Here is a 24,538-nt window from a genome sequence, read left to right as displayed (position 1 = left end):
GGGCAAGCCCTGATCCTCCTGACTAAATTTTTCTTCTAGATGGATATGCATCTTTTTGTCATATGAATGTATGAACAAAACTATTTTGGGCAATAAAATATCTGCTTAAACTCTGTAATTCATAAGTAACTTTGCTTTTTCTGAATGACTTTGATTTTATGCAAATGATATGTTCTGTTATATTTGTGGCTTTAAAAAATACTGCAGAGTTTGACTTAAAGAACAATACTATTTAACACCCATTTGACATCCTCTGTGAGGAAAAGTAACGCTAAATACATTCGTTTTCTCTACCTGTTGCCCAGGTTTATGGTATGCACATGTGGCTATATTTTCCTACTGGCTGATTGTTCTTTGTTAACTTGTGCCTTCTCTTGTATTCATCTGAGTTTAATGCAACCAAAGATCTTGGCAAATTGACATAAGAAAGTATTTCTCCTGCTAAAGGATCACTTAACTGTGATTCACAATAGCTAATTACAGTCAACAGTGCCATGATTGCAAGAAGAATGTCGCTACTTTTAGACAGATGATTTTTCAGAGCTTTGGCTTTTGGCAGGCTCTGGTTTAGAACAGCGTAATTGCCTTATTCCTCTGCCTTTGGCATTTAGCTACAGTGTTGAAAACAGGCTGATAAAAAAAGTTTTTTATTACCTAGATATGTCACTTAATATTCTCCAAGCTACCATGCATCTTTTGAGCAAAGTGGTCTGCAACAAGATTCATTTTGAGTGGTGTTTAAATAATATTTTTTTTTTCCAATTGAAAGCCTGTCTTTAGGAATCTGTAGGCAATAAAATATCATCCTGATTTGGAGAGGTAACACTGGAATATACATATCTGTGTCCTTGATTTCCCTGTATTTTTAATGTAATGTATATAAGGCATGTGATGGGTCAGCTCATTCCTGTCCCCTGAGTCAGAGGATGTTTTGGTCATCTGAAGAGGTAAGGATAACCACATAGGATATCCACAAAACCAGTGTCACTTTGTGCATGGGAATCTTTGGGAAGAGGGACATGTTGTCAGACAGGTAAGCTGTCTCTAGCATTTGGAACCTTGAACCAGTAGATAAATGAATAGCTGTGGTAGGAATCATAAAATCCAGACAGAGCAGCACTGTAGAAGAAGACAAGATCTTAACTGTGTTCCCACAGATGGAAGGAATAATCTACAGTCAGGTAACTGCTCAGTAATAGCTGCTTTACTTGTGCTTTCTGGAAATGATCTGTTTGTTCTTAAATCTTTAAAATCAAGAAAGGGAGCTAGACCCTCTTAACAGCAAATTGGCTGCTTGCTTACCAGCCACACAGTTTACTGTTCTCTAGGTAACACAGAAGCCTGAAGTTAGAAGCTGAAATTAAAGCCATACTGCTTTTACTTTAAAACCTCAATCTGTTTTTACAGTGTATCTTTGTGGTGGGTTAACCTTCGCTAAGATGGTTAGTCACTCACTCTGCCTCCTCTGCCTCTCAGGGAAGGGAGAGAGGATAGGCTGGGAAGGCTCATGGGTCAGGATACAGACAGGAAGACTGCTTACCAATTAATATAATGGGAAAAACCAGAATTTTTTTGGGGGGAAATTCATTATTGATTATGAGTGTGATTTCATTAAACTACCCCCTCTTGAGAAGAAACATGGATATTGTTTGTTGGACTTTTATTCTCCTACCAGTGTGATTTGCTAGGCAGCCGAGAGTCTTCTCTTGTTAGTAATGTTTACTGACGTGCTTTCCCTCTTACAACAGATGATGGTAATGTCAGATGGCACATCGTTTTCTTCAGGGCAGAGCCTTCATCTCCCCAGCCTTCCCAGTAACTCCCTGTCTTTTTCTGAAGTGAAGAAGAAATCATCTCATGGGCCAAAGGTGAGACTTATTTCACTACAAGATAGTTGAGCCAAAAGTGCTTTTCCTGGTAATTAAAAAAAAAAAAGTCTACCTTTTTTTGGCAACGTTTTAATTTCTAGGCCAGTGATAGCAGGTCTTGACATTTCTTTGCTCAGGATAGCAAACAGGTGCTGGTGATGGTTCTCTGGTTTTCTTAGTTGTACAGCTGTTTTCCTCCTGTTCCAGGAGTTGTAATGTATCTTGTAGAGTTAGAGGATTACAGTGATGGAAATGTGATCTATGGAACTGTAAAGAATATGAGATAATACTATAATAATAATAATTTCAATTATTAAGCATTTTTCTGGATAATTGTGTAGAGTGGAACATGAAGCTGTGTTGTTTAGGATTTTTCATTTTGTTTAAATTTGAGAGGTTAATTCTTCCCTTGATATTTCAAAGAAAGCAATGTGTCACTGGTCTCTAGGACATCAAATTTTGAATCCCCAATTTAAAATGTAGTAAAAAGGTATAGTCCAAGGAACCATTTGAGTAATACAAGTGGACCTTTCTGAAATAGCAAATAATTTCTTGACAAACTGAACTAATGGTATGGGAAAATAAAGGAGCTTGTTGTTGTTTATTCACATAAGAAATACAATGCAGGCCTTTTTTCCATTCTGTTAAATTGTTTGGCTTTTCATTTTCTTTTATAGTATCTTGCAGATTTGAAGTATGTCACTTAATCTTTCAGTGCATGTACTTAAAGGGGCAATACCCATTTTTATTAATAACTTTCATGTTCACTTGCTATGCCAAATCTTGTACCTTGCAAGAATTGTCAGGTAGGTATGCCTAAGAAAAGATAGTAGGGATACACAATAAGCAAGAGCAGGCAAAAAAAGTTCTTTAACATGTCTCTGCCTGGTGTATATTGTACATCAGTGCCTCACAATCTCTAATGCAGGTGGTCTTGCAACATTTAAAAAATACATTGAAGTGTGGTTATTTTCCTAATGAGATGCTGAGGTATAATTTGAGGATTAAACTGAAGGTGCTTATTTTGGTGTGCTGAAATGAGTGCTTAATGCCTCAAAGGAAAGAAGCTGGGTACACCTGGTATTGAAGCAAGGTGCTGCTGGTTGCACTAGGATGTAGCTCCATGTAATTGGACACCAAACATGAGTTACTCTGACACTTGACCATCTCTAGTCGGGCTTCTTATGATGTTGTAGGTAGGGCTCTAGAGTTCATTTTCCAATGACTTCTAAAGAGTCAGCTGCCTTGCTTTCCATGCCAAAGCAGGTGTGCTGAGGCTTGGGTTAATAAGCAACCTAAACACCCCTAGAAGGACTTCAGAGAGGTACTGACATTATACTGAATCCTGTACTAATTCTCTGCCTAGTAACTGTACACCATGGTAAGTCTTTAATCTCAGTTTTTTGTAAGCAAGTGTAAACCTGGGAAGTCATTTTCCAAACTGTATTTAGACAGTGAACTTCTATCTGATGTGGAAAATTGGCAAGTGTGGAATGTGATGTTGTGAAGGAGGGTGAAGTGTGTATTTGCTGCACTTAACCAGATAAACTATTGCTTGAAATCTTTCAGTTTTTGCTGAAGCAGCTCAAACATCTGCAGAGAGTTCGGCCCATACTATGCAGCTATGTGAGTCTAACCTGAGGAGGTCAGACATGCATCACATTTCAGGATTCCATTGCTAGAATTTTTAATAGTGGGGAGAGGTATTTTTTTATCATTACACTGTTTTTTGTCAGTCCATGTGGATATTTGATTTTTCCTCCCCCCCTCCGCAGTCATTGCTTCACCCTGTCCAACTTGGAACACACTTAAGAGCAGTTGTCCTTTTATCTGATAAATATCTGCCTTGCTGAGAATCATAAGCTATTATTGAGAAATGAAAACACAAGATAACCTTGGATTTAGTGTAGCAGTAAAGTTTGGGGATTTTGTTACAAGTTCTTGGAGCTGAAAAGCCTTGAATTTTGGTCTTTAGTGTTTTTGTTCTGTTTGGAATGTAGGAAAGTTCCAGCCAATGTACAAATAGATTTTTGGTTTTATCATTTGGTGTAACCTCAGTGATGGAATAACTTCAGTATCCAGATTTCATTTAAATATGCCTCTAGAATAAGAACTGCAAGAAAGTCTTGACAGTTCCTGGGTTTAAGTTGCTTGTCCCAGATGCAAAATTGTACTCCAGATGTCTGTACTGGGTGACTTCAGGATTTTTCTGTTACAGCAATAGGTCTTTGATGTGCTTAGCCTAATTTTGGTTTGTTTTGTCTGTGAATACCACAGTTAACTTTGAGGTTAGTTTTAAACTTTGAGTGTGGAAAAAACAGAACCTTATGCTTATCTGTTTGCCACTGGAATTTACCATATAAACTGTGTGGGTAGATAAGAATTTAAGTAGCAACAATAAAACCAGTGCAAAAAAAAGTTATTCTTGGTTTAGCATTCACTTACAAAAAATACAGTACATGAAGCATGAAGTAAGAAACAACTGTCAGTTTGCTTTCTGTCACGTTCTCTTCTGAAATATGTACTAAATAGAAATGTTTATATCTCTGAAATTATTTTTTTCCATTTAATTTAATAGAAATGGTATTAGTGAGCCCCAGTATTTTGATTCCAAAACAAAGCTTTAATCTTGGAAGTACACATGTTGGGCAGAAATGTATGAAAACTTCTACTTTATGCATTTCTTCAAAATGTAAGAATAGCTGCAGATTGGCTGCAAATATTTGTGTTGGTCTAAATCAATGCTATTGCGATGCCTGTTTTTATTATGTAAATATTACATGCACAGAATAGAGAAGCAGCTTGGTTAGGTTTTTCAGGGGGATGATTATGTCTTTTTCCAAGAACTGTAGTATTAGCTGTAGAGAAATGAGATTTATTTTATAAGCAAAGGAAACAAAAGCTTTTATTTCTGTGTGTGACTAGAAAAAACATAAATTGTTTTATGCTCCCCCAATTAGCCTTCACTGTTAAACCAGAGAGTTTTGTAATTCTCCATCTGCTTCTGATACTTCTGATGTCATTGACCATAACAGTGTGGTGGGCTGGGTTTTCGTGGGAAGCAGGTAAATTCATCTCCTATCTCAGAGTATTTTTGGAGGCTCTCAAAATGTGGTTTTCTTTCTTGTTTTTTTTTTTTTGCTGCCCTCCCCACCCCCACCCAAATCAACTAATATTTCTATTCAGTAATAAACAAGTTTGTATTCAACAGAGATCTGAATTTACTTGATGAAGGAATTACTTTTAGATATCTTTCTCTTTTCCTCTTGAGAGCAGCTCTCAAGAGACTAATTCTAATCCACTGGCTTAATATGAACACATTATTACAATAGGCATAATATTTTCTAATTAGAAATTAATATAATGCACATTTTTATGATCACTAGTACTAAATTTGTAATCTAAACTTGGTACAGTAGTCTGACAAGGCTATGCCAATGTGTTCAATTTAATGACTTCATAAAATATAATGAACTGCCCCTGCCCCTCTGCTTCCCCCATCCCTCCCAAGTGTTCAATTTCTTAGTTAGGTTATTAACGCCTGTCAGCAGTTGAGGTTTGTAATGGTTTCCAGAAGTTACTGCTTATTCAATCTCACATTAAAACAAATTGGGAATTCCATTTTGTGGTGTGAAGTCAGAACTGTAACATGTACAGTTCAGCATCATTTTTTCCCCTGTAGTTACAGAATTGTTTTAATCTGCAAATATATTACCTACTGGGCAGCTATCACAGTTCATTTGTGTCTCTCAAATTTACAGGACAGTGTACTCTGTGATTTAAACTTAATTTCATGAATTTACCTCATTAAGAAATACAAAAACACAACAAACAATTTGTTCCCGTTGCCCAGATTAGTCTATAAAGTGAATTTACCTCCCAAATCACAAAGTTTCTTAGTTTATAACCTGTAACTCTTAATCCATGCACTTGGGATCCACAAAAAAATAAAGTTACCTAGCTGAGAGCTGAGTGTGAGAGTGCTTGATCCTTTCTTCTCTGTCACAGTGTGGCATGCCCGGTTTCACAGTGGGAAGTGTGAAAGCCTGAGCAATCCAGCTGCTAGGGAATCAATGTCAAAAGTTGGGCTTTTTTTGATAAGGTGATGTTTTCTGCCTTCCAGATTGGCGGTATGGTTTATGTAATTCCTGTAAGTTAGAAGATGGTGATGAAACTGGCAAAGATGGTGGCTGTAGGAGATAGCAATTTCCAGATGATCATGGCAGCATAATGGCCTGTTAGCTTTTCTGGTCACCCGTCCTAGCTAAATGTGCTCTGTATGCTGCCAGAATGTATCTTGGGCCTTAGCATGAGCTGTGCTGGCCAAAATAAGAGCAGGAGCTGAGTACCGCAGTCAGAGTAGCACAGGCTTTATTTGCTGATAAAATTTTTTATTGTGCTTTCTAAAATACATATTTTGAAGGATACATTAGCCCCTTTCATAGAGCAGTACAATGTATCATGAGGTACTGTATGTACATGGTGTGACTTGGCTGAAGATGACATCTGCAGGTATTTTGAAATGCCTATGTACCTGTATTATTCTTTTGCACACTGCTTGTTATGCAACATATCAACGGCTAACATTGATTTGAGCTTCAATATTTGATGAATACACAAATGTAATCTACAGTATGCAGATGTATTACCTGTCAAAACTCCATGATCCCAGTTTTTCATGTGAAAAGAGTGTTGAGAAAAGTGTTTTACTCAATTTATTTTTATTTCTTGCAACACTTAATAAGGTGGAAAGAAATATTTAAACACACTGTATGATTCTAATAAATAAGGAAATGGTTTGAAAATGCATTCTAATTTTTATTATGATCTGTGCTGGCACATGGTACATGCTGGTATGTGGTATGAATATTCAGTGACTTTTCATCCCCATCAGCATCCCATGTTCATCATCAGGTTTGATATAACTTACTGATGGATACAATTTGACCTTTTTTTTCCTGTCTTAAAAAAAGACAGAAATTAAATCTGAAATCTGTCTTAAAGATTTCATGTTTCTATAGCTGTCTCCTCTGTCATTGTTGGCATCTTTTTGGATCATTGCAGAAATTAAATAAGGAAAGATAGTCTTTTTACTTAGAAAATGAATACAGATATAAAAGCTGGGTTGGCTTCCTTTAAGAAAGGGCAATTCTAGGAAAGCATGTGAGAGGGGTGTATAAATAAATCTTGTAAGTATGTCATATATTTGTACTATGATTTCTGTGAAAATATCAGCTTCCATGTTGTAGGAGAGTGAAAAAAGTCTGGTTTGAAACTGAAAATACAGATATCAACTTTCTTTTGGTTTTAATACTACTGTGCCCCAGAACCATTTCCACAAGTCTCATCTGTTGGAAAACTTCTAAAATGAGACTTTCCTTCTGAAATGTAAAATATATGTGCTATATATAAAATAGTGTGCTATAAGGAGACCAGTAAGAGAGATAATTTCTCTATCTAGTTTAGTAATGACACATATTTTATTCCTCCCCAGGGCAACACCTCTCTGGAATGATAGAACATGATGTGACACTAGAAGCATTAATAATTAGTTCGTAAGTCAACTTTTGGTGCTGGTCTTGCATCAAAGGAAATAGTAATTTTTTTTTTTTTTAAAACTTAAAGAAGAACGCCAGGAAAAGTCTTATGACTCAAGTAAAACATGTCAAGGAATGCTAAGTGCTTTTTTATTTTTGTTTTTTTAATTGCTGGCCTGGGAGTTGAGGAAGTGCCTTATATTTAGACATTCAGATGTCATTATAGTATTGTTCATTGTTGATGCTTCTGGCCAATGTTAATGCTGATATATATGTTATATAAATATATAGTTAGTTTACCAAATCTGACACAAAAATATATTTATAGTTCAGATGCAATAAGCATCTTATAAAAACATGCAATTTAATAATTTATGCAGCACTGTGACTGTTTCACTAAATAAGATAATGAGAATGGAAGAACATTTCTAAGTAATTATTTTTAGCTAATTATTTCTACCTATTGTTACAGAGGAGAAGCACGATACTGCAGTTTCTGCACATGTTTTATGTAGACTTTTCAGGTACTAGATTATTAAACACTGACTTAACACATCTTTATTGGACAAGTTATCTATGAACAGGAAGCACATCAGTGGATGTAGTCTCAGTCGTTCTTTCTCTTCTAATTGACACAACTTCCTTTAACATGTAAATTTTGCTTTGTTTTCTTGGATAGCTTTTTTTTCAGAGCAATTGTACTCTGTACATTTTAAAAAATTAGTCCTTGTGGGGGATGAGTCTGGTCATGTTCTGCTTTGGTCCTTTACTTTCTGCTCCACATCTGCAGTTCTGTCTGTGTTCTGGATAAAAAGATAGTTAAGTAAAGGTGGAAGATAAGCTAAATATGTTTTCCTCTCTACAAATCTGTAAATGTGTGGCAGTTTTATACAGCCAGATACAACACATTTATATACATGTCTCTTCTAGGTAAAGGAAATCAATGGGTGTATGCAATACACATTAAAGTGTGCTTTATAATACTTATAACCAGCCTTGAAGAAAAAGTAAGCAGTGTAAACTTCTTGACCATGAGTTCCTGTAAATTGGAACATCACTTTGCAGATCTGAAGTATAAAAATGGACCCTGTCTTGTGTATATGTGTCACATGTTTAGTGTTTAAAACAGTGCAGTTAGTCTACTGGGTGTTTTTGAGATACTGAGAGCCCATCGCTGGCAGTTTCCATCAAAGTGGGCAGTGCTAGAACTGTTCCTGTTTAAATATTCCCAGGTGTTGTCAGAAAAAAGGATCCTGTATGACCGATTCTGGATGGTTCCTTTATTGCCAGTTCTAGCTTCAGGTGACCTCTTGCCTTGCCACTTCAACTTTTCAGATTCAACTGAGTGAGGAATGATTCTGCACTGCTGTTTCTGGTTTTGCCTCTCCTGTAGCATGTCTGAGTCACCACCTTCTGAGAAACACTTCTCACTTACAACAGTTCAATAAAAAAAAAAAAAAAAAGTAATTAAAGACTCAGCAGAGTTGCCAGTATATTCAAAGAAGGAAGCCTTTTCAGCTTTAGGAGGTTTTCCATAAAATGGCAATGACTGTTGTCTGTCCAATCCATTCTTCCATAGCCGGGCTGGACCCAGGACTGCTATTGTTTATGAGGAAAAGGATCTGGCAAAAACTGGAAGATCACAGCAGAGAAGTCAAACTTTGCCTGAAATGTCGTCATGTTTCCTCTGATCCTGTAATTCTGTTGATATCATATGGTTCATATCTTAATTTTTCTTTGTGATTTTAATTTTCTCATAACTAATGGTGATGATAAAGATTTCCTAAATGCCTTTATGTTTACCATACAATGTTTTTTAAAAAGACAGGTATAATGCCTAGGATAAAAACTAGCTTTTATTATAACTTTTTGACAAGCAGTGATAACTGCTCATGTTCTACCAGTTTGTAATAGATGTTTTGACCAAATGTTGGGCTTTCTGTCTGTTCTTATATGGTTATTTCTACTTCTGGTTACTCGCCCAGTTCCAAGTGTTTAATATGAATCCTATGTCCATATTGTCTCTGCCATTTGAGGATTTAAGATTTCTTTCTCTTTATTTTAAAGTAAAATTTTGCATCTCCTCTTTTCAGGACCCAGCTAGGATTCTGAACATAAATAGCAGCAGCAGTAGTAACAGTTTTTCAAAGACCCAGAAGTTAACAAAGGAGCACAAAGAAAAAAATTCTAAAGACTCAAAAGAACAAAAAAGTGCCTTCAAAGAACCTTCCAGGGAACATAACAAATCTTCCAAAGAATCCTCTAAGAAACCCAAAGAAAATAAACCACTAAAAGATGAAAAAATGGTTCCTAAGATGGCCTTCAAGGAGCCCAAACCCATGTCCAAGGAACCAAAATCTGAAAACACTCCCATCCTTGCCATAACATGTGGGCAGCAGCAAGAAAAGAAGACTCTCACAAAAAGGCCCTCTGTGCTGGACACTGATGAATCTTCTGTAAGAAAAAGAAAAAAACCCAGCTCAGATTCATTATTTAAAAGTTTTCCTAGTGCCCCACCACTGATTCTTACTTGTTCAGCTGACAAAAAGCAGACAAAAGATAAATCTCAGCTCAAGGTGGGGAGAGTCAAAATTGAAAATGATGCACTGGAAAGGAAGACGTCTACTCTGCCACCCTTTGATGATATTGTAGATCCCAGTGATTCTGACATGGAGGAAAACGTGTCCTCTAAGTCTGACGTAAGTGCTTGTTTGGTTTTGCTTAATACTTTACTCAGTGTTGTATTGAGTATTTGTAGTCTGTGGAACGGTGCACCAAATTTGTGTTTTCCCCTCTTTTTCCTGTCTATTGGCAGATTGTCCAAACTGAAGGATGCTGATGGCCATGTTCAAGCTTATGTGTGTTCTAGTTGAATTGTATTGCCTATTCAAGTCTAGTCAGTTACTAATCGTCAACATTATGACAATGAGCATATGGGAGATATTGATAAATAATATTACTCTTTTGATGTTCTTTAGAAATTCATCTTTCTTTTGAGAGAAAAGGAAATGGATTGAAATGCTTCTATTTCACACTCTAAGTCTTTGTTTTAAGGTGTTAGAGAGTTCAGTAAATCCATGAAAGGGTTGCAGTGATATCAGAGAGTTACTTATTTTTTTGCTAAAAGAGGCAGTTCTGTTAATGGCAATTCTGTGGAAGAGGAGGAGTTCCTAGAATCTCACTGTCATGAGGAGAATTTATTGCCAAGTAGTAGGCTTACCAAGAAGAGGGACATTTTAATGGAAATTTGCTTTCCTGAAAGTGTTTATCTACTGTGCCTTCTCCTCTGTTTCATGTATGAGTTGCTCTTTAATTTTATTATTAAAATTAGGATTTTGATCATTCTCCTAGCAAACTTTGGTTTTCACAAGCATCTTTCACAGAGACATATAGAGAAGGTATGGTAGGAGAAACCTTGTTTGGTGCCATTATTTGTGCTTATGGCTAGAGGTGTAGTATGCATGGTAGAGGTATTCTTCCCAGCCTTTCCCGTTCCATTCTGTTTTCTGATTTGTGTCTCTGTTATTGCCATCAGATTCATAATCCTGCCTGCTCTCTCTGGAGCAGACAATAAATGCCTTGCTGTGGGGAGGTGTCAGCATTAGGTTTTTACTTTGTAGAAACTTCCTGTGAGGTAGAAGGTAATTTACTTCAGAAGTGACCTTTTAATGACTGGTCCCTTAGGGCATGCAAAGGCTGTTAATTTAGAAGGCGTACAATAGAACAGGCCTGCTTTACAGCATGACACAGGAGATACTCTGTGTTTGGAGCTGCATTCTCATTATGGCTTGAAACTGAACCAGTTTGTCTTCAAACTTGAAAATACACATACTTGTCTGCCTTGGTGTGAATTATTTCTTGTTTTCAAAAAGCTGAATATTCTATTTTAATTTGTAACTAGCCTTAAGATATACTATATAACCTCCGCAGAGTAGGCTAATTAAAATAGATTTTGAATGCCATAGAGGAACGCATATGCTTTTACTGGCTGCAGCAGTTCTCCATTTTTTTTAAAGACAGCAGAATTGAGACAAGCACATTCAATGTAAGTGGAATTCTACAAATGGTTCTGCAGAGGTGTGTGTTGTGCGGCAACTTGAAAATGACTGATATTTGAAAGATGTATGGATGGTAGTTAAAACTCATCCTTTTTAGTTGCTGATAGGTGTTTCTCTCTTTGTTGTCTTGCAATCTCTTGACCACTACCAACGGTATAAATTGGGACACCTCTGTATTTTTAATAGGCTGACACAAGGCCATTCCCACAAGTCTGTCATCCACCTGCAGCTGTAGGGCCTAAGGAGTTCCTTAATTCTGTATGAGAGCTAAAAAGCAGACTCAATGTTTTCTAAGTTTGTAAGCCACTGTTGCTGAAGTCCTCTCCAAGAGAAGTAAATCCTGCTGGGTTGAACTATTTTAGCGTCGACATAATGGATAATGGAACACACAGGTCTTCCATGGGAGGGGGCAGGGTGGACCCTGTCTGAATGGGTGAAAAGGATGTCTCTCCCTTTTGGACTGTGGTCCTTAATAAATCAGGCTGAGTATGGCTCCAATCAGTGATGGGATACTATTTGTAAAGTCAGTCATATACTCCCCTAAATTGTGGGAACTCAAAATGTCTCTCAGACATTTTTAGAGGTTCCAGGCCTTGGTCAGAAGCATTCTAGACCCTGGCAGACAGCTGAAAAACAACTGTGATTTTGAGTTTGAGCCATGGAATGAATTACCAACTTTGGAGGTGGAACAAGCAATCACAAAAGGTTAGATAGTATAGTATAAGTAGTTACGAAGTAGAGGGGAAATTTTTTTAGTATTGTACAGGGGGGTTTTAGAACATGTACAGGGTGGGTTTTACTTTGTACATGGAGGTCAGAAGTTCTAAGATGGAGGAAAGTGGGCTGATCCTGTTCTTCCTCCTTCTTCTTCCTTACCTCCATGTTCTTGGTGATGTTGGCACTCACAGATTGGTTTAGAGTAGAAAAACACTTGGCAACGTAGGTAGTAGGTATTGGGGAATAATTGTAAACATGTTATACGTAATATATTTTATAAAAGATAGCAGCAGCCCTTGGTGGGGAGAGAGACGAAGAAGACAGCAGATAGAGAGGATGTCAGGGTGTGTGTGCCTCTACCCAGGCCGCTGATCAAAGAGCCGCAGTCCAAGAACATAATCTGTTAGATAACTAGCAATAAACTGCCTTGAGACCGAACAGCTAAGCCTGCGGAGTTTTTCTTTGGAAGCACGGGTTGGAGGAGGAATTTCACCACCACATGAGGCCCCAAAGCAAGGCTGGGGTTCTCACACTAAATAAAAACTATCAATGAAATACAGAATAATCCCTGAGGTACTTGAGTCACACAAGTGGCAAGTGCTGTGGTAGAAACAGCTGGGCAGCCTAGTTAGTGAATGTCTGCAGAATTTTATAAGATGATCCTTCTGCACTTTACCATTTTTAACCAGGGAACCTAATGAAAGGTGACCAAGAAGTGTAATAAGGATAATTTTGTATGTTGGAAGAAATAGTTTGGACTTTTTTGTATGTATTGGGTAAGCTTCTAAGTGTTTCAGGAAGTTTCACAGCTAGATCCATAAAGGGTATATCCAATAAACATAGTAAGGAAAAGAAAAAAGTAAGAACTTGTAATGTTACATAGAGAGTAATGGAAGTAAAAACGTAACAGTGCTTTTTCTGTAAAATTTCAGTAATTTTATATCTGTCAAGGCTTCATGATGCTGACAAACATAGTTGCCTGAAGCTGGGAAGATGCTTCGTTAGTGTCATATCCTTGTATAATAATATGCTATAAAATTCAGTCAATTGTTATTTCTTACTCTGGTACAGTTACAGTAGTGGGTATCATAGCCCTGATGAACAAAGAGAGTATATTTGGTAGTATCCATATTTATTCCTAAATGTCTTCAAGAAAGCAAAACCACCATACCCAATTCAGCAAATTTTGGTTAGGCCTAACAAATTGCATTACAAACCAGTACCTAAAATAAGATTGTTACAATACTGCAGAAATGCTAACTCTGGTGAGTCAGGTGCGTTTTTTCTAGTTCAAATTTTGTTTATGACGTTTATGCAAACATAGTAGTACCGTATTAATGTAATGTTCATACATTGTATATAATGAAATTATTAATAATTTTGCTAAGAATTTTTAAGTTTCTTCACTAGTGAATAAGAGTTGGTTTCATTCTCCAACACATGTTCCAAAATGGTGACTGTTCTCTTTACTGATATTGCATATGCATATACTCATATGCATAGCTTCACATATAAAACATGATAAATTTGTAATACAAGGTGCAATGTAGAATGTAGAATTTACTGCAAAAATAAGTTTCGTACTGTTGCTCATCACACATAGGATGGTTCTCAGAATTACATATAGTCCATTATCAGTTCTCAGTTGTGAAGTCTGGCTTCAGGATTTTAAAATAAGGGTGACATTCTGAAAAGTCCTTGTGGTAAAGGAATCTTACAAGCATGATTAAATTGAGGTGTTGTTTCACTGGGATGATGCTACAGATGGCAATGCTTCTGCTCCCCTGATTTCTTTGGATGCAACCCGAGTTCAGTGAATTGGGATGGAGCATATCATAACAATCAATGGGCTTGGATTTCAGACAAAAAAGTAGAGTGTGCTTAACCCTTCACAGTACAGGCATCATATCCTACCTAATTATTGGCATTAGACTGGAAACATGGCCTTTGCCTTCATGAAGTAGAGGATGTAGAGTTACAGCACCCTGTGAGAGAGGGGGGCTGCTTTTTCAGGTCGTTAAGTGTCTGCCAGTGGTTGATCTTACCTTGGAGCTATCCCTTGAAATTCATCTTTCAGAATCCAGACAAGTTAGCATGCTGTTGTCTCTGGGGTATTTCAGAAAGCTGGCACTGTCCTTTGGTGTCCTGTAGCCAGTCTCTTTTTTGAGCTTCAAATGTCTCTGTAAAATTCTGTGGGAAATATAGGGAATCATACCCTTGCATAGTGGTAAACTCTCTGCTTAATAGTCTTTCTATGTGTGACTTAGACCAAGACTATGTATGGTCATTCCTCTGTGGTCTGTTTGGCATACACTGTAGTGTGGTGCACTGTGGTTTTTATTTTAATTTTATTTTTCTGTTGACTCTGAGCTATTGGCAAGTGAAACAAATGTCTGCATTTCTCTTCACATTGCTTTGTTAAGGACCACTTTTCAAATACATCTGTGAAATAAAGTGCATTGGACTTCAGTGTTACTGGTCAACTAGGTGTTCAAAAGAGTATGGGATTTCTTTTGAATTCATTTGGAAATCACACATAAAAGGCTGAAAAGCTATTTTACTGGCTGTGGTATAAAACATGCAAAATAAAGTATAGAGTGAAAGCATGAAGATTTATGGTTGTATTGAGGCACAGGCATATTAACACAGTCCACTTCAAAATTCTAAATATTTTGTTTTTAAATTCAATTACAGGATGTTTTAGTTAATGAAAACTCTACATGTTTGCTTTCTATGTGGGACAGTGCAGCAACACGATAAAAAAAAAAAAAAGACTTGACACTGATTTTGGTGCCAAGCTGAAGTACAATGATATTCTTGTAATATTTGTGTGAGTTGCAAGGTGTTGTATGAGATGGAGAAATACAGAATTTTCGATGTGAGTGAGGCATTTTCTGTGATTGAAGCTTCCCCTTTTGAGCTGTGGAGCCATTTCAGAAGGGATGCTCAGATACTTGTTTGATTACTACTGATTTTGTTTGACTGAGTAAGAAAGAAAAAGTGTTACATGGCTCTTGGTGAAGTTGCTGCAGCAGGAAGGCACAAAAGAGATAAGGCAGATGATACATACCTATTCAGACAGTAAATACTCTCTATGTATCTCCAGCTGTAGAGAGCCTAATAACAACTCTTTAAGTCTGCCATGCATGACAGTGGTTTGGATTTTTTTAGGGAGTCCATGTGAATGGACTGACAAATTAATTTCTTCTGATGTGATTATTTTGCTTGTGGTATGTATTGTTTTTTTCCCTTCCTGCATTATGTTACTGCATTAATAATGGTAGTGGCTTTTTGGCATGTCAAAGCCTATGGAAATACAATCTGAGCAGAAATGTGTGCTAGCAAAATGTGACAGCTCAGGGATAAGGAGTTTCAGTTATTAAGAGCAGAGTACATTAGTAGGTCTTTTGCCTTAAGGAAAATATCCCGTCTCCTCAGGAAGGCCTTTACGAACAATGAAAATACAGTAGAGATCACACAGAGTATGCCTTTGTACTTAATTAACTGCTTGCATGTCCTAAAGCAGTCCTAGAGTACGAGTACCTTTTGAACGGAATCTGTAAAATGCCACTTTCAGTCTAGCACATGATGTAGTAATTTGACGATTGCAAAAGTAGAGGAACATTTTGAAAACCCCCATGGTCTTGTAAACCCTCCAGGCCCTTGATAGCTGAAAAAACCTACTTTCTGCCAGGGCTTGAAGCTAAAGTCAGAGCTTTTTCAGGTAATATTTAAAGCCAGGAGGAACAGTAGTAAGATAGAGCTCTATGTGCTGTTTTCATGTAGTTACCAAAGGTCAAAAAAAAAAAAAAAAAGGAGAAGATAAATTTTATTTTATTTGTGAAATAAATGTGGTTGTGACTCTCAAGATGATTAATGGTGCAGAACAGGGTTAATACTGAGCATATGTTTCACTGCAGATTGGGCCTGTGGGTTTACAACGGTCATATTATTATATTCTTTGCTTTTTGTTTGCTAATTAAATGAAGTTTTTCTTCTTCTAGTATGGGAAATAACACTGCTCTTAAAACCATACCAGCCACTCTTGTGGTATTGTTGGACATGGCACTCCTGTGTCAAGGAGGTAATTCAGTAGTAATTCAGAGGTACTTCACAAACAGGTAAATAGGAGGTGTTTCCTTCCAGGTATATGCTTTGAGAGAAACAGTGGCCAAAGATAAGGAGACTTCTTTAGAGAAGTGGCAGTAGGCACAAGTGTGCTCTGTGGCCATCAGCATCTACTGTAGTATGGCACCATTCAGCTGCTATACTTTTCCTATTTTAATTAGATGTTACTATGAAATGAAAAATGCTTTGTCTTCACTCACAAAAGCCTGGGTGCACATTAGGCTGTTCTATATATGGTGAAATAACTATTGCTGGATGAAGAAGCAGCATTATAGAAAAGTAGAGATCTTCTGGGCAGCAAGCTCAAATGTTAAAATGAGAGTTTGGTTACCAGTGTGTGTTAGGAAATCACTGGCTTGCAGAAATATTAAGAATTTAGAAATAAAGTGGAGACAAACTATATAGATACGATTAAATGTTCAGGTTGCAAAAGTAATCTTTTGAGAGCCACAAAATTTTGTATTCTTGAGGAAAAATATGTTGAGTTTTTGTTTAGTTTTAGGCAATGTCACGTTTTGACCATGGAATTAACATTACTAACACAGGCTGCAGTATTATACTTAATTTGCAAGTGCTGGCTACATCTGCTTCATTGTGACTACTCGTGAATTAACTCAAGTATTTGCACAAATGCAGGTTCAAATTTGGGCCATTTTTTCTGTACTTCAACACTGGAAACCCTGTTTACTTGCTAGTCTGCAGAAAGTAAGAGTTTTAATTGGGTATGTGTAGTGCCAATACTGTAATTGTCTGGGGGAGGTTTTGTGGCATAAAAAGACTTTGTGCCATACCTGGTAAAGTCATGACAATTTTGAGAGGCCATGGTGGATTGCAGTGAAAATAATAAAATATTAAAGATAGGATATTTTATTTTAATCATAATGAAGTGAGATCTTGATAAGGATTTCATTGCTTTGAAGTTGCTTTATCTATCTACTTATATAAATTACGTTGTGATCCAGAAGAATGGCTGCACGTATTTAAACTAAAAATTCACACCTGATGATTTTCAGCTGGAATTTTACCTGCAATAGTTAGATCTGTTCAAGGCTTTTATGTCCTTTTATTTTTTATGTGGAACCAGTACATTTACACTTCTTTTGTGGGTGGGCAAAAATGTCATGATATGCTCATGTATTTTTGAAAATTTGCTGCCAAACTCCATATGAACTTCAGAAGATAATTTTGATAATACTTCCCATTCAGAGGCTTGTACTCCGGTAATGACAGACATGAGCTCCTCAGGACACAACTTAAGTGAACAATTTAATTTTTATATTTAAAAGACTCAATAATCCCCTGAAAAAAAATTTAAGTATTTTAGTCTTTTAGTCTTTAACTTTTACTACCACAGAATAAAGACTGTTTGAGCTCACTGCTGCAGTGAGTGTGTACCCTATCTCATGCCTGTGCATTGCCTGCTGATGAGGGAGGGACTGCTTTTCACAGGGAGGTGAGGAGCCCTGTGTGTTTGGCACTGCAGAGGAATGCTGGGGGACCCCCTTGGAATGGGCAAGGGATGCTCCTGATGACATCATTTGCCTGCCCAGGACTCAAGGATGATGGTGCCTGTGTGTTTCTCCTAATACTGAGGTGTGCACATGAGCCTGGTAGAGGAAATAAATGAAAGCAGATGTAATCAAGCAGTTTTCTTTCATGCCCTCTGTATGGCAGCTGCTTTTCCCTCTTGACAACATCCACTCCTTCTCTGTTAGAGAACCATTGCTGTTTAAAGGCAGTGTCATACCTGAAACCTACTTTAATAATATTTTGAGTGTTCATTGAAGGTGGTTTGAGATCACCACATCGGCTGTAGAAAAATTGGTACATAGCTTAAGAGTGTTAGTATGAATTTGTGTTAAGTCTCTGAGTCATTATTCAGTACTACTATTTTGGCTTAGTCAATACCTCAGTACAGCTTGCATTTTAGAAAAAGATGTTGCAAAATTAATTGCTTCATGTTTTTTCCTACCAAAACCCAAAGGTCTCTAAACTTTCAGGCTTTCATTCTACCTTGAAAATAGAAATATATATCTGCCTAACAGAAATGTTTACTTCGTGCTTCCTCTGGCATTGGGTATGTCAGTGGTGTTTCTAGTGTCCCTCTCTGAGTGGCAATATCTCACACCATTCATTCCCATTGAAAACAAGTAGTTGCATGATCAGATTTATTTGGTGATCAGATTTATTTGTTTATTTGTTTTAACGTTGTGCTGCTGTGGAGGGACCAAGAAGTTTGGTAATTAATGCTGTCTTTGCTCTAATGAAAATGACAGCCTTTGCACATGTGTATCACAGTAGGATGGAGCTGCCAATGTCCAGAACATGTAAGTAGGGTTTTTTGAACTATCTTGAGATATGTTACCTGTTTTTGCTGTGGGTATCTGAACACAAAGGAATTTCTTACTGTGTACTTAGTATGTTGCAAGCCATCTGGCAAAGGTGAGGAAATGATGCCCTGTATTGTAGGAAGTAATGTTTCATACAGCAGTTAGAAGATAAATTGAGCTATTTGCACTTCACAGATTCTGTTTATGTATCCACAGAACTTCTCATCATCTCAGAGTGACATGAAAGGATACTTTAAAGGCTCACAAAGGTACTTTAAATAAGTACTTTAAAAAGCTACTTTAATAAGTAATACTTTCAAAGGTACTTTAATAAGTACCCCATCAGCATCAGTGCTGTGTTTTATTGCTAAGGTTAACAGGCAGCTCCACCTGTGCCTGAGCTCCCTGAGGAAGAGATGGCCACAACTGAGGCCAGCAGTAACTGGCTCAGTGCCTCAACATTGATTATCCCAGTCAGAAAACTATTGCAAAACTTATGCTGTTTAATACCATACTTGGTGAACAGTCTTGATTAGGGCAAAAGTAAATCAAGTGATTTTGCTGCTCTGTATGAGGTCATTTTAGGTATTACCTAAATATTCGGAGGAGGTTACATGCATATTTTTGTAAGATATTGTCTTTGTTGTGTATTGTATTCTTATGTCTTATGAAACAGAAGCAAAACTCTGTTATGTAAAGCTCAGATCACACTATCAAAAAGTTATTTTAAATCAGAGAAGCAGGGATAAGGAACTTTAAATAAGGATTATCTTTTGTAGTATTCTTTTTGTAAAAGTACTTGTGTAGGCAAAGTTACAGCACGTAGATGTGTCAGCTGTAAATAGTAAAGAAACAATAAGAAAATAGAAATCTGCTCTGTAGGTTTTTTCTCAGAGAATCAATGTTGTATGGTCTATGTGTATATAATATGGATGATCTTTTGTGAACTCTACTAGACAAACACAGTATTATCATAGAGAGAGTGGTTAGGAACCATCTTATCAGATGTTTCAGATCTATAGAGAAAAATGCACGTAGAGCATGTTGTTGCTAAACAAGATATCTAAAGAGCATTGTTTAGTTTACAGTATCACAAGACTGGCTAAAAATTGTAACATTTTGAAAAACCATTTGAAGAGTTTTGTTTGGTTTTAGAGACTCGAGAATTTTTGAGGATACAGCATATATTTTGGTATTTTTCTCTCTACAGCTTTTCACTGAAACTGGAATGTACAATAAATGAAAGCTGAGTTTTTCAGATAATAATTTAAATTCCAGAAGTTAAGTTTCAGGGAAGAGTAAATACAATGAGTCTTGCTGTAAAACTGACAGGGGCAACAGAAATCTGTATTTGATCCCTCTGGAGTTTATAGTTAAATTTTGAACCATTTAATTTTCTGGGATATGAGTTCAAGAACCTGTGCAAATAGCTGTTGTTTTTCCTAAATTTAGGTATGTATTTGCTTGATTTGTATTACATTGACAAGCTTTCCACATAGTACAAATTTTAGTGTGGGGTCATGCTGAGAGTGTTCTACAAGTTTGAGCTACATAAGAATAGAGGGGAACTGTGGTAAATTTGCAAAGTTTCTGAGTACCTGATGAGACGACCAAATTTCTAATGTGGAGAAATGCACCATAATACATAATTATACCCTAAAAGCAGTTTTATATGTAGATGGTTCTCCAGTTGCTTCTATTGTATGAACTCCTAACATTAGAACCTCAGAGCTGGGTGAATTTGGGTGATCCACCTTCCTGTTGCCCCATAAGTGACAGCAGACTGGTTGATTTCCCAAGCAGTGAACTGTGAATGCATTAACATCTGTCCTTCTCAGTGGTGACACATAGCATAGGGAACTGTAGATAAAACAGAGGAAGAGAAGTGAGTTGGGAAGTCTTAGCTTCTAACACAGCAGCTGAAGGGGCTGGCCAGAAAATCTACCACCAATCTTCTATCATTATTAATCCCATTAGAGCAGAAGATGTAGAATAGTTGAATGAAGCTGTCACCTTAGCTTTAATATCGAGACTGAATTTTCTGGTTTGTATTTAGTACTAAAATTGAAGTTACTTTCTTTCCAAAACACATTTCCTTTATTGGCATAGGACAGCTCTGTGTATAGAATACGTGGAAATTCTCAAAGGGAAAAATCTCAGAAAATCAATATCTGACTATTGGTTGTCAGCTTCATTTGGCCTTTCCACAGTTAAAGGAGTGCAGAGGGACAGTCACCATCCTCTCATCACAGGGGATGCCACTGGGCTTATAAAATGAGCAGTGTTTTCCAAACAAGTATATATTATATTGTTTGGCCTAATTTTTTTTCCACATTAGTTCAGACTTCGTATGGAATAATACCTGTTAAATTTTTCATGTTGTGCTGCTTATACTTTATCAATTCTTCACAAATATTGATGTCTTCTTACACATTTTTGGTGGTCTAAATACAATTTGGTGGTCTAAACACATTTTTGGTGGTCTGGCACAGTGTTTAGTGCTAGATTTGAAAAGCTTTTGTATAAGTCTGTCTTTGCCAGCATTACCTACATATCCAGGACAGTCTTTATCCTTCTTAGTAAGGCTTATCTGATGAGAACTTCCATCAGTTTGCCTCTTGTGTTTAAGGATGGTGTTCATACTCATGTGACCATACACAATTTTAATTTATTTTATCCTTAGTTTGCTCATTATCTTGTACTCCTGAAATCCATGGAAAGTGTAGTATTCAGCTGCTCTACAAAGAAAACCTTAATCTTCCCTCCTGTACTTTTTTGCTTGCTTTACTATGTGTCTGCCACTCTTTTCCATTAAAGTATTTTCAGGAAAAATACCCTACAGGTTAAAGAACAATCATCACTAATGCTTCATCTTTCAATTTTATTGTACAATGTTCTGCAAAAAATTTTTATCCACATTTTTTCCTTAGACTCTTGTTCATGAATCTTGTCTAAATCTCGACTATTTGTGAGTTTTTATGTTAGCATTGTCTCAAATTTCCTTTTTATTTATAAAGGTATAATAAACTCTATTCATAAATGCAGAAAGAAAAGGATCTTTCAAAATTAAATACCATGTTTCAGTAGGACAGTCTGTAAGGAAATGCAAACCCCACTTGATTCAGTGTGGTTCTTCGGAGGAAACAGTTGCTAAGATTTGATTAAGGTCTTTTCTTGATGATACTTTTTAAATGAAAGCTGTGTTTTCAAATTCAGAGAATCACAGACTCCTTGAGGTTGGAGGGTACCTCTATCATCTGGTCTACCTGCCCTGTTCAGCCAGGGCCACTTGGGGCTGGGTGGCCAGGATCTTGTCTAGATGGTTTTTTCAATATCTGTTAGGGAGGGAGATGCCAAAATCACCCCGGGCAGCCTATGATTGGTTACCTTGCAGTGGAAACCTGTTTGCTGATGTTCAGTGGTGACCTCTTGTGTGAGCTACAGATAGGTTGAATTATTCTACTGAAAGCTGAGGTCACTGACAGGGCATTTAAGTGGCAGTAAATGTTTTAAGTACAGGAGTCCTGTTAGAGAAAAAGGCTTGTCCTGCAGCAGAAGCATGTTCCTCCTCCCTGAAATTCTGTATTTGCACAAATGGATGTGGAAGCAATGCTCAGCTGTTTAAGTAGTATCAAGTGTACAGACTTCTCAATATGTATAGCACTGGGAAACATTTGTCTCTACACTATCATACATAAAAAATAAGAAATATGTAGACAGACTGATATGAAATGAGATATTGCTACACCACTTAAATGTTTACTTCAAGAAACAATATGTAAGCTTCCTTCAAGAATAGTTCAGGGAAAGGCCAGCCACATACAGATACCTTCTATTTCTTAATGTAAGAATCAATAAAAAGCTTGAAATGTTGGGGCTTATTTTTAGAGTCATAGAATCATATCCCAAGTTAGAAGGTACCCACAAGGATCATCTAAGTCCAGCTCCTGGCCCTGGACCAGGCAGCCCCAAGAAGTTGTACAAATTGAGACAACCATAAAATATTACACAAACAGCTCCATTTTATCCTTTGCTATAAACAGGTGGGTTTGCCTGAAAGTTGTTTGCAGCTCAAGAGTGAGCTATTTGTAAAAACAGACAAGAATTTGGAAATGGAAGAAGCCAGGTGATTTAGAAAAATTACTGGTAAAAAAAGATACCTTTTCATGGAAAACTTGGGCCAAAGAAAATTGCCTTTTTTTGATGAACAGTTTCAAAGCACAGAATCCCTCCATCAGGCCTAATAAAGAAACCACTGTCTACTGTGCATCACTGTGAGAGCACTAAAACGAAGGAGACTGTCTAAGAATGCAATAAATCATATGGGGTCATTGCACTAATGAACAGTTCAGGCCCAGACTCTCATTAGCTTGTCTGTAGAAAGAGAAAACTGGTAAAACAGGAAAAGGCCATGTGAGGGAAGCTCTTTGCTGGTACTATCTTAAAATTTTATTGTTGAAAGAGAGGCTTTAGTTAATTTCAGACCTATTAAAAAAGAAATATTTTGTGATTAGGAACCAGTGAATAAGAGCAGAAAGCCCAAGTGTGTAAAGTCATAAATAACTAAGTCCATGGGTTAAGAATCTGTAAAACTGTCAAAAAGCATTGCTTAAGTGATAAAAGACACCTGCTGTTAACTAGAAGCATGGGTGCTGTTGGCATCAGTCCATATTCATATATGGAAGGCATCTTTTTAGTTCCTTCTAAAAAGGCAAATCTTTTTTGTTAATAATATTCATGCTTGGGTTAAAAGCAACTGTCTCCTCTGGGTGTGTTCTCACCCAGATTTCTCAGTCAAAGAATGAAGGTTTCATTTCCAATACTTAACAGTTTTAATGTTTATGCTAATCAATAGTCCTTGGAATAAATTTTCAAATGTAGGTATGTTTAAGGAAATGAAGTAAATAGTTTCAAAAGTTATTAAGAACCCTTTTTAAATAAGGCTGGATGATCAGTGTGTTTTATAAGGAGTTTTTGTGGTTGGAGTTCTAAAAATGATCTTGATAAAGCAGAGCAAATTTTTTACCAGAAAAATATACAATTTTGTATGTATCTATATTCATTTGTTCTTGTGATATTGACCCAATTAGTTAATGCTGGGAGGAAATTTTGGTACAGAGCAATTTCACTGGTATTTTCATGCCTTATAATGACAATGAGATTAGGCCTTTCTCCTTTTTTTAATTTCAAGCAAGCTGGTTAAAACAGAAAGTAGTGAACTTGTAATATTTAAATAGTCTCAGTGCCTATTTGATTTTTTTTTTTCTTTTTAGACTTTTTGCACTTGAAAACCAAATATGATTGTCTTTTACTATTTGCTTTTTTTTTCTTTTTGAGGGAATTGACTTTAGTTAAGTTGAAGTTTATGTTGAAATGAATAAAGAAAAAAATACAGTTAATGGAAATCTGCAGAAAACAGTTCTCAGCTAGTAATTTTGCTGCAAGAAGCAGAAATTTACAGATAAATCAGATGTTTAAGAGTAGCCTACAGCTAGACAACTGAGCTTAGTTTGCTGATGTCTTTAAAGTTTGCATGGACACTTGTTCTTCATCACTGCAGTATGTTTCATATTATCATGATTATTTTACAGCTAAAAATCTTGTACGGTTTTACAGAAACTCAGGAAGGAAAAATGAATTTTTTAAATGCTTAATTTTCCGAGCAGTGTCAAGTAATGCTGCAGTTTCCAAAAAGGTCTGATGCTGTGTAGTGTATAAGAAACTCTCTTGGTACTCTGCAGTGGGTTGTGTAGTTGATTGAGTAGGGTTTTGTTGCACAGGATTGATTCAGTTGTATATAGTGGCATATACCCACACAGTCAGGTACAGAGTTTGTATTTTGACTGTGTGTTTGTGAGAACTGGAGCTGGTGTTGATTTAAGGAGAGCAGATGTTAATGG

The 24,538-nt window shown here is 36.7% G+C and overlaps 1 protein-coding gene across 2 annotated transcripts in view; it reads left to right on the top strand.

Annotated features, from left to right (window-relative positions):
* The window catches only part of MLLT3 (MLLT3 super elongation complex subunit), a 121,551-nt gene that overhangs the window by 75,449 nt on the left and 21,564 nt on the right, over positions 1–24,538 (top strand). For both annotated transcript variants that reach the window (XM_021535464.3, XM_031507451.2), the window contains exons 5-6: positions 1,749–1,868; positions 9,499–10,104. In XM_021535464.3, the coding sequence (XP_021391139.2) occupies positions 1,749–1,868; positions 9,499–10,104 (726 nt within the window). The remainder of the gene's footprint in view (positions 1–1,748; positions 1,869–9,498; positions 10,105–24,538) is intronic.

Source organism: Lonchura striata, chromosome Z, assembly GCF_046129695.1.
Source record: "Lonchura striata isolate bLonStr1 chromosome Z, bLonStr1.mat, whole genome shotgun sequence".
Classification (NCBI taxonomy): Eukaryota; Metazoa; Chordata; class Aves; order Passeriformes; family Estrildidae; genus Lonchura; species Lonchura striata.
This window is presented reverse-complemented; position numbering and strand designations above follow the sequence as displayed.